This window comes from Salvelinus namaycush, unplaced genomic scaffold (genome assembly GCF_016432855.1).
Source record: "Salvelinus namaycush isolate Seneca unplaced genomic scaffold, SaNama_1.0 Scaffold1281, whole genome shotgun sequence".
NCBI classification, from domain to species: Eukaryota; Metazoa; Chordata; class Actinopteri; order Salmoniformes; family Salmonidae; genus Salvelinus; species Salvelinus namaycush.
The window spans coordinates 27387-38829 of NW_024057988.1; the positions used below are offsets into that span (position 1 = coordinate 27387).

Sequence of the window (11443 nt, forward strand, 5' to 3'; positions counted from 1 at the left end):
AGCAGATAATATTCTAATTTTTGGTGATTTTAATATTCATATGGAAAAGTCCACAGACCCACTCCAAAAGGCTTTCGGAGCCATCATCGACTCAGTGGGTTTTGTCCAACATGTCTCTGGACCTACTCACTGCCACAGTCATACTCTGGACCTAGTTTTGTCCCATGGAATAAATGTTGTAGATCTTAATGTTTTTCCTCATAATCCTGGACTATCGGACCACCATTTTATTACGTTTGAAATCGCAACAAATAATCTGCTCAGACTCCAACCAAGGAGCATCAAAAGTCGTGCTATAAATTCTCAGACAACACAAAAATTCCTTGATGCCCTTCCAGACTCCTTCTGCCTACCCAAGGACGTCAGAGGACAAAAATCAGTTAACCACCTAACTGAGGAACTCAATTTAACCTTGCGCAATACCCTAGATGCAGTTGCACCCCTAAAAACGAAAAACATTTGTCATAAGAAACTAGCTCCCTGGTATACAGAAAATACCCGAGCTCTGAAGCAAGCTTCCAGAAAATTGGAACGGAAATGGCGCCACACCAAACTGGAAGTCTTCCGACTAGCTTGGAAAGACAGTACCGTGCAGTATCGAAGAGCCCTCACTGCTGCTCGATCATCCTACTTTTCCAACTTAATTGAGGAAAATAAGAACAATCCAAAATTTCTTTTTGATACTGTTGCAAAGCTAACTAAAAAGCAGCATTCCCCAAGAGAGGATGGCTTTCACTTCAGCAGTAATAAATTCATGAACTTCTTTGAGGAAAAGATCATGATCATTAGAAAGCAAATTACGGACTCCTCTTTAAATCTGCGTATTCCTCCAGGGCTTAGCTGTCCTGGATCTGCACAGCTCTGCCAGGGCCTGGGATCGGGAGAGACACTTAAGTGTTTTAGTACTATATCTCTTGACACAATGATGAAAATAATCATGGCCTCTAAACCTTCAAGCTGCATACTGGATCCTATTCCTACTAAACTACTGAAAGAGCTGCTTCATGTGCTTGGCTCTCCTATGTTGAACATAATAAACGGCTCTCTATCCACCGGATGTGTACCAAACTCACGAAAAGTGGCAGTAATAAAGCCTCTCTTGAAAAAGCCAAACCTTGACCCGGAAAATATAAAAAACTATCGGCCTATATCGAATCTTCCATTTCTCTCAAAAATTTTAGAAAAAGCTGTTGCGCAGCAACTCACTGCCTTCCTGAAGACAAACAATGTATACGAAATGCTTCAGTCTGGTTTTAGACCCCATCATAGCACTGAGACTGTACTTGTGAAGGTGGTAAATGACCTTTTAATGGCGTCAGACCGAGGCTCTGCATCTGTCCTCGTGCTACTAGACCTTAGTGCTGCCTTTGACACCATCGATCACCACATTCTTTTGGAGAGACTGGAAACCCAAATTGGTCTACACGGACAAGTTCTGGCCTGGTTTAGATCTTATCTGTCGGAAAGATATCAGTTTGTCTCTGTGAATGGTTTGTCCTCTGACAAATCAACTGTACATTTCGGTGTTCCTCAAGGTTCCGTTTTAGGACCACTATTGTTTTCACTATATATTTTACCTCTTGGGGATGTTATTCGAAAACATAATGTTAACTTTCACTGCTATGCGGATGACACACAGCTGTACATTTCAATGAAACATGGTGAAGCCCCAAAATTGCCCTCGCTAGAAGCCTGTGTTTCAGACATAAGGAAGTGGATGGCTGAAAACGTTCTACTTTTAAACTCGGACAAAACAGAGATGCTTGTTCTAGGTCCCAAGAAACAAAGAGATCTTCTGTTAAATCTGACAATTAATCTTGATGGTTGTAAAGTCGTCTCAAATAAAACTGTGAAGGACCTCGGCGTTACTCTTGACCCCGATCTCTCTTTTGACGAACATATCAAGACTGTTTCAAGGACAGCTTTTTTCCATCTACGTAACATTGCAAAAATCAGAAATTTTCTGTCCAAAAATGATGCAGAAAAATTAATCCATGCATTTGTTACTTCTAGGTTAGACTACTGCAATGCTCTACTTTCCGGCTACCCGGATAAAGCACTAAATAAACTTCAGTTAGTGCTAAATACGGCTGCTAGAATCCTGACTAGAACCAAGAAATTTGATCATATTACTCCAGTGCTAGCTTCCCTACACTGGCTTCCTGTTAAGGCAAGGGCTGATTTCAAGGTTTTACTGTTAACCTATAAAGCGTTACATGGGCTTGCTCCTACCTATCTTTCCGAGTTGGTCCTGCCGTACATACCTACACGTACGCTACGGTCACAATACGCAGGCCTCCTAATTGTCCCTAGAATTTCTAAGCAAACAGCTGGAGGCAGGGCTTTCTCCTATAGATCTCCATTTTTATGGAATGGTCTGCCTACCCATGTGAGAGACGCAGACTCGGTCTCAACCTTTAAGTCTTTACTGAAGACTTATCTCTTCAGTAGGTCATATGATTGAGTGTAGTCTGGCCTAGGAGTGTGAAGGTGAACGGAAAGGCTCTGGAGCAACGAACCGCCCTTGCTGTCTCTGCCTGGCCGGTTCCCCTCCACTGGGATTCTCTACCTCTAACCCTATTACAGGGGCTGAGTCACTGGCTTACTGGTGCTCTTTCATGCCGTCCCTTGAGTGGGTTGAGTTACTGACGTGATCTTCCTGTCTGGGTTGGCGCCCCCCCTTGGTTTGTGCTGTGGTGGAGATCTTTGTGGGCTATACTCGGCCTTGTCTCAGGATTGTAAGTTGGTGGTTGAAGATATCCCTCTAGTGGTGCGGGGGCTGTGCTTTGGCAAAGTGGGTGGGGTTATATCCTTCCTGTTTGGCCCTGTCCGGGGGTATCATCGGATGGGGCCACAGTGTCTCCTGACCCCTCCTGTCTCAGCCTCCAGTATTTATGCTGCAGTAGTTTATGTGTCGGGGGGCTAGGGCCAGTTGGTTATATCTGGAGTACTTCTCCTGTCTTATCCAGTGTCCTGTGTGAATTTAAGTATGCTCTCTCTAATTCTCTCCTTCTCTCTTTCTTTCTCTCTCTCGGAGGACCTGAGCCCTAGGACCATACGTCAGGACTACTGGGCATGATGACTCCTTGCTGTCCCCGGTCCACCTGGACCTTGCTGCTGTTCCAGTTTCAACTGTTCTGCCTGCAGTTATGGAACCCCTACCTGTCCCAGACCTGCTGTTTTCAACTCTTAATTATCGGCTATGAAAAGCCAACTGACATTTATTCCTGATCATTATTTGACCATGCTTGTCATTTATGAACATTTTGAACATCTTGGCCATGTTCTGTTATAATCTCCACCCGGCACAGCCAGAAGAGGACTGGCCACCCCTCATAGCCTGGTTCCTCTCTAGGTTTCTTCCTAGGTTTTGGCCTTTCTAGGGAGTTTTTCCTAGCCACCGTGCTTCTACACCTGCATTGCTTGCTGTTTGGGGTTTTAGGCTGGGTTTCTGTACAGCACTTCGAGATATTAGCTGATGTACGAAGGGCTATATAAAATAAACTTGATTGATTGATTGATCATAGCAAAGGATCTGAATACTTATGTAAATAAGGTATTTCTGTTTTTCTTTTTTTTATAAATTTGCAAACATTTCTAAAAACCTGATTATCATTATCGGGTATTGTGTGTAGGTTGATGAGGACAAACATGTATTTAATCCAGTTTAGAATAAGGCTGTAACGTAACAAAATGTGGAAAAAGTCAAGTGGCCTGAATACTTTTCGAATGCACTGTATATAACAATGTAGAGTTAATGTAAACCGTGACTGACCACACATTCCAAGACAGTAGGTGGCGGCATGCACCTTAAACCTTTATTTGCGGGCCGCTATTAAACCATGGAAGAAGTATACGTCATTTGACCGCGCCACCTCCACAAGCAGGCACATTTCAATGACAAGCTGCATATGTAACATATATTAATTACAGAATAATAGAGCCAAATAACTATTCACTTAACAATGCAACGAGCCGTTTTTGCACACATTGCATTGCATGACTGGACGCATGTTTTCAGTCCATTGAGGATACGACAATGTTGTTTGAAGCACAGAGGTAGGCACTCAATGCTGTTTAGCTAGCTACAATGCTAAAAACAAGTCTGCTCAGTGTTCATACATGAATGCCGACCTACGAATGGCTTAGCTAGTCATATATCATTTGTCAGTGGTCAGTTTCTGTCTCGCTTGCATCCTCATAGCAGCTCAAGTGAGCTTTGCAGCTAGAGCTAGTTATTAGCTAACGTAACGTTAACTAACTTAGCTGGCAATTTCACCTTTTGTTTACATGGTGCTTTTGTAAGGGGTGAGACACTTCAGTCGTTATAGCTATGTTGTTCTGCGGAAGAAAAAAACTGTAATGCAGGTGACATGTTCGACTGCAAAGTAAAATAGCTACATATTTTAATCAACTTTTTCGTCCTGTTTAAAACACTACCAGTACAACTCAGTTCTCGGGCATACAGTGTGATACCGCCCCCGCGCGACGAAGCAGAGAAGGCTCTACTGCACAGTATGTTGCGGGTGGACCATGCAGGGGAATACGGTGCCAACCGCATCTACGCCGGCCAGATGGCAGTGTTGGGAAGGTCACAGATAGGACCGCTTATTCAGGTATTGGTAGTCTGCATTACACATGCACAGATGTAGCTACTTTTCTTGCAGACGACAACAGCCTTAACTACTTGTTTTGTTTTTTAGATGAGTCACTATTGGCTACCATTCCAGTATCCCCAAAGTTAACTTTATGACAACAATTAAAGTGAATGGATGTAATCATGTCAGTGCTTGGTGACCCACAAAAACTAAATGTTGACATTCCAGCATCCTCAATTATATATTCATTTTCACTATGCTTCAAGGAAATGTGGGATCAAGAGAAGAAGCATCTTGCCAAATTCAATGAGATCCTTGCAGAGAACAGAGTTCGCCCAACGTTGCTGTTGCCCCTCTGGAACGTTGCAGGTTTTTTACTAGGTAAGGAACACAGCTTCACTCCATACAGTCAACAGTTGTCACATATGCCTGACAAATAAACAAAGGGAATGTATATTTCACATTCTAAAATAAGTAGCCTAGATTTAATGAATTAAAATGGGTCTGTAGGTAAGTACTTAACAAATGCAATTGTAATGTATACTGTGTCTGAGTTCTGTTGCAATGAGACAATAATCCAATACAACAGTATGATACATATGGTACTCGGGGGGATAGACCATATTCTGTTGTGTGTCCCCGCAGGAGCGGGCACCGCTCTACTGGGTAAAGAAGGGGCCATGGCCTGTACTGTGGCTGTGGAGGAGAGCATCTCAGAGCACTACAACAGCCAGATCAGAGCCCTCATGGAGGAGGACCCAGACAGATACGTAGAGCTGTTAAAAGTAAGATAATGAACCATCCCTCATACCATGGGCCCTGGAGTTTTTCCTGACCAGGAACAACTCTGGGCTCTATCAAGAAAAACTCTGTGCCCCAGCTAGGGCTCTTGGTTTACAGTAGCTTCTATAGCCACAAAGTCAGATTCCACAGCAAAAAAGTCCAAATGTAGGCTTTTTGGTCTTTCATTTAAGGTTAGGCATAAGGTTAGCAGTGTGGTTAAGGTTAGGGTACGTTTTAAAATCAGATTTTAAGAAGAGAAATTGTAGAAATGGGCGGGATTTATGACTTTGTGGCTATAGTAGCTAGTGAGGACCCTCGTACTTTCCTGGTCAGGTAAAACCCTACCCCTATAATTTACTAATGCATACTGTACTTTGTCTTGAGTGTTTGTTGTCTTGATTTCTGAGAAGTGAATGTGGCCATTTATTTTCCATACAGTTAATAAAGGAATTCCGAGATGATGAGATGGAACATCATGATACAGGACTGGAGCACGATGCTGAATCTGTAAGCCCTCTTTCCCACTTTGATCTTTAGGTTTTACTCTATTTAATCCTTTGGTTAAGCTTCTGTTGTTATGCTGTTATTGACAACAGCTATGGCTGGTGGAGTGAATCTTAATTGAGTTCAGTTCTAATAATAATGAATCATAATTTGTTACATTTCTAAAGCGCTTTCCATAGAATCTCAAAGCGCCTCGAGCAAAAATCAAGCAACCAATATATCATGATCGGTGAATAATGATGTTATTGTGTTATGTTGTTGTTGCATAGTGATGTCTCAGTGTTTCCCAGTCTTTTTAACTTGTGGTTTATTGTCCCTGGATCATTATGGGGTTTCCTTTAAATTTGTTCCATAAAAACAAGGAAGGGATTCCGTCTCATTATCTCCCACTCAAATGCTTTGATTCCTCCAAAACTGAGTCATGGTGGGAAAGATTGCATGCGGCTTGGGAACACTGTGGTGTTACGTTCCTTCACTGTTTACTGTCAAACATCATATACTTTGAACTCTTCTGATAAAGGTTTTCTTGTGTTTTCTTTCTATTGTTTTAGCTACCCGGATACAAGCTTTTGAAGAGTGCAATACAACTTGGCTGCACAGCCGCAATATTTGTGTCTCAGCGCCTTTAAAGTAATAATTAATTAAGTTTCTCAAAGATGGTTTTCTAAAAAATATAATGATTTAAGTGATGTAAATGGATATGTAAATTGTATTAGTAAAGTGAACCTGGCTACTTTATACAATGTAATAGTCAGTGCACTTTTCCAAAAAAGGACTCCCATAAAAAATAGATGTGTTTTTTGTCCAATTGTAACCTAGATGTTGTCATTTACTTCAAGGCTAGCACTAGCAGCCAAACCATATAGGTACCAGCTCAATGCTGAAACCTCTGAGTTGGCATCCTAGAATAAGCAAGTTGTCAAAGAGATATTGGTGGGAAAGTTGGTGTAATTCTACCCTCTGTCTGGTCTAGGTGATGGGGATAGTGTGTTATCCTGCTATACTAAGGTATTGTGGTCATCACTGACAGAGCTGGAACCTACCTTATCTAGTTCATTTTGTAACATCATTGATACTAAGTATTGTACTACACACTGTAATTACCTATCTGTTTGGTTTAATTATTAGAATGATTAATCACCTTTCCACTGCAACCCCCACCCCCCCATGCCTTTGTTATTCCCCGAAAGATACATATCTAACATAGCTCTAACGACGACATATTGATATTGGCATTGTCACGCCATCACCGTACCTTTCAACAAACTATCCTCTTTCACACATTGTGTCATAAATCACAATGAACAATGACTTGTCAGTCCAGATGAATGGTTAAACCTCTTACACAGCTGTTCCAGTACATTAGATCAGAGTGGAAGAAGGATTGACAACTGACGGGTGCTGGCAGGGGGGTCTAGCTAATCTATGCTGTTCAGCGCTGCAGAGAAAAGTGTTCCGGTGGTTCAGTTTACTCCCCCAGAGACCCCTGTATTGACTATAGGGATTGAAGTGTCCTTATAGTATGTTTCCCTACTGACCTAGTGCCTGAGATCTGCCCTAGCCACTTCAGATGCAGTGTATAGTACACATCAGTTAGCACAGAGACGTATTGACCTCCATTCCACTTGCAATGTCTACGACAGAATGTAAAGTAGCAAAGAGAGAATACAAGTAGCTGTGTTGTTGTTGGTGCAACAAAGAGGGTCAAAAGGAACAGTGATATCATTTTTTTGACATATATTATTCTTCGACAGTACCGATCCTGCTCTGTGCCTTGTATGCGAGGGTGCCTATGGCATCCAAGCCACAGCCCACTTATGTGTTTTCTGCCCCTGCCGGCCCATGAACGGCCCGCTGAACTGTTTCCGCACCTGCCGCCCCAACCAAGGCCCATGAACAGCCCACTGAACTGTTTTCTGCCCCAATGTCGAGAGACGTGCTTTTGTCTTGACATGAGACTACTGTAGATGTCTGAAAAAATCAGACAAACTTTAATTTGGAAGTGTAACGTCCCTTTAAACTTCACTAGGCATTGTGTGTCAGTGTTTGTTTCACCACCTGTACCCCAGCTGTTTTCTGCCCCTACCAGCCCAGGAACGGCCCACTGAGGAGTCATTTCTCACTGGGGCCAGGCCGCTGGTTCTCAGGCAGGGAGTTATTTTCCCCAGCATGAGTTCAGAGGAGTTTTTTTTAGATGGGGTGGGTTTACGTATCAGACCTGACCCTAAAGGTTAACATGCTGTAACTCTGCTCTTTTTGTGCCCTCTGCCTTAAAAATAGCCCCTCCCCCCCTACCCATGTAAATCACCGAGCGGGCCGGCTGGCACACACCCCAAGATGGACAAAACTACTCAAACGTATTATGAGTCCTATACCGGGAACACTTTGTTTAAACTTTACCCGCCCACCCAGCGTACTATTAGCAGTCCGCGATGACTTATGACCACACAAACAGAGACGCGCATGTATGTACAGTTGAAGTTGGAAGTTTACATACACCTTAGCCAAAAACATTTACACTCAGTTTTTCACAATTCCTGACATTTAATCCTAGTAAAAAATCCTTGTCTTTGGTCAGTTAGGATCACCACTTTATTTGAAGTATGTGAAATGTCAGAATAATAGAGAATTATTTATTTCAGCTTTTATTTCTTTCATCACATTCCCAGTGGGTCAGAAGTTTACATACACTCAATTAGTATTTGGTAGCATTGCATTTAAATTGTTTCACTTGGATCAAACCTTTCGGGTGGCCTTCCACAAGCTTCCAACAATAAGTTGGGTGAATTTTGGCTCATTCCTCCTGACAGAGTTGGTGTAACTGAGTCAGATTTGTAGGCCTTCTTACTCGTACATGCTTTTTCAGTTCTGCCCACAAATTTTCTATAGGATTGAGGTCAGGGCTTTGTGATGGCCACTCTAATACCTTGACTTTGTTGTCCTTAAGTCAATTTGCCACAACTTTGGAAGTATGCTTGGGGTCATTGTCCATTTGGAAGACCCATATGTGACCAAGTTTTAACTTCCTGACTGATGTCTTGAGATGTTGCTTCAATATATCCACATAATTTTCCTGCCTCATGATGCCATCTATTTTGTGAAGTGTACCAGTCCCTCCTGCAGCAAAGCACCCCCACAACATGATGCTGCCACCTCCGTGCTTGACGGCTGGGATGGTGTTCTTCGGCTTGCAAGCTTCCCCCTTTTTCCTCCAAACATAACGATGATCATTATGGCCAACAGTTCTATTTTTGTTTCATCAGACCAGAGGACATTTCCCCAAAAAGTACGATCTTTGTCCCCATGTGCAGTTGCAAACCGTAGTCTGGCTTTTTTATAGCGGTTTAGTGGGGGCTTCTTCCTTGCTGAGCGGCTTTTCAGGTTATGTCGATATAGGATTTGTTTTACTGTGGATATAGATAGTTTTGTACCTGTTTCCTGCAGCATCTTCACGAGGGCCTTTGCTGCTGTTCTGGGATTGATTTGCACTTTTCGCACCAAAGTACGTTCATCTCTAGGAGACAGAACGCGTCTCCTTCCTGAGCGGTATGGCGGCTGCGTGGTCCCATGGTGTTTATACTTGCATACTATTGTTTGTACAGATGAACGTGGTACCTTCAGGCGTTTGGAAATTGCTCCCAAGGATGAACCAGACTACCAGTACACCTCCAATTGACTCAAATTATGTAAATTAGCCTATCAGAAGCTTCTAAAGCCATGACATAATTTTCTGGTATTTTCCAAGCTGTTTAAAGGCACAGTCAACTTAGTGTATGTAAACCTCTGACCCACTGGAATTGTGATAGTGATTTATAGGTGAAATAATCTGTCTGTAAACAATTGTTGGAAAAATTACTTGTCATGCACAAAGTAGATGCCCTAACCGACTTGCCAAAACTATAGTTTGTTAACAAGAAATGTGTGGAGTGGTTGAAAAACGAGTTTTAATGACTCCAACCTAAGTTTATGTAAACTTCCAACTTCAACTGTATGTATGTAGGAAAAGTCTTTTTTTGGCATGATGGGATACATAGACTGACATGGATTGGTTTGCTCTGTGACCTAGTCCCATACCCCCTCCCCTCTTCCTTGGTACTATGTTCTCATGTACCTTTTAATACCTTATGATATCACAGCATAAAGATACAAGTGTACCTATCTGAACCGCCAATGAGTCTCTTTCAGTATTAATAAACGCTGACTTATAGGCATCATCAATCATAAAGCTCCTGCTTTAGCTCTTGTTGTAAAACAGTCTAAAAATCTGAGGGTTGGACAAACAAAGCATCTCTGCAAGCCGTGCATTTGGCAAACGCTGCTAATAGGCTTACGGATATCTGGCAAGAGAATTGCTAATTAGCTACTAATATACACCAAACAAAAATACACTATAAACACACGCTCGTCGTGCTCACCAGGGTCTTGACCTGACTGCAGTTCGGCGCCGTAACTGACTTCAGTGGGCAAATGCTCACCTTCAATGGCCACTGGCACGCTGGAGAAGTGTGCTCTTCATGGATGAATCCCGATTTCAACTGTACCGGGCAGATGGTGGACAGTGTGTATGGCGTCGTGTGTGGGCGAGCGGTTTGCTGGTGTCAGCGTTATCAGTGCCCCGTGGTGGTATGGGCAGGCGTAAGCTACAGACATCAAACACAATGACATTTTATTGATGTTAATTTGAATGCACAGAGATAACGTTACGAGATCCTGAGGCCCATTGTCGTGCCATTCATCCGCCGCCATCACCTCATGTTTCAGCATGATAATGCACGGCCCCATGTCGCAGGGATCTGTACACAATTCCTGGAAGCTGAAAATGTTCTTCCATGGCCTGCGTACTCACCAGACACGTCACCCATTGAGCATGTTTGGGATGCTCTGGATCTACGTGTACACAGCATGTTTAAGTTCCCGCTAATATCCAGAAACTTAGCATAGCCATTGAAGAGGAGTCGGACAACATTCCACAGGCCACAATCATCAGCACGAATGACTCTATGCGAAGGAGATGTGCCGCGCTTTTAAGGTATCTGTGACCAACAGATGCGTATCTGTATTCCCGGTCATGTAAAATCCATAGATTATGGCCTAATTTATTTATTTCAATTGATTGACTTCCTTTATATGAACTGTAACTTTTCTTTGAAATTGTTGCCTGTCACGATTTATATTTTCGTTCAGTGTATGTGTTTATGACTTTGCAGCTTTGCACATGGTTTCATGTTTTTGTGCAATAATTAGGAGTTGAATATCATTGGAATAGTGATAATAAACTCAGCAAAAAAAGAAACGTCCTCTCACTGTCAACTGCGTTTATTTTCAGCAAACTTAACGTGTAAATATTTGTATGAACATAAGATTCAACAACTGAGACATAAACGGAACAGGTTCCACAGACATGTGACTAACAGAAATGCAATAATGTGTCCCTGAACAAAGGGGGGGTCAAAATCAAAAGTAACAGTCAGTATCTGGTGTGGCCACCAGCTGTATTAAGTACTGCAGTGCATCTCCTCCTCATGGACTGCACCAGATGTGCTAGTTCTTGCTGTGAG

The 11443-nt window shown here is 42.6% G+C and overlaps 1 protein-coding gene across 2 annotated transcripts; it reads left to right on the forward strand.

Annotated features, from left to right (window-relative positions):
* Positions 1 to 3874: 3874 nt before the first annotated feature.
* Positions 3875 to 6990, forward strand: LOC120036278 (5-demethoxyubiquinone hydroxylase, mitochondrial-like). Of its 2 annotated transcripts, none has more exons than XM_038982756.1 (6): positions 3875 to 4059; positions 4435 to 4616; positions 4865 to 4979; positions 5244 to 5383; positions 5820 to 5888; positions 6437 to 6990. In XM_038982756.1, the coding sequence occupies exons 1-6, from the start codon at positions 3966 to 3968 to the stop codon at positions 6512 to 6514; spliced, it is 678 nt and encodes a 225-aa protein (XP_038838684.1). In that variant the 5' UTR covers positions 3875 to 3965; the 3' UTR covers positions 6515 to 6990. The 2 variants fall into 2 exon arrangements, with proteins under 2 accessions (XP_038838684.1, XP_038838685.1); XM_038982757.1 differs by having other exon boundaries at positions 4444 to 4616.
* The last annotated feature ends 4453 nt before the right edge of the window (positions 6991 to 11443 follow it).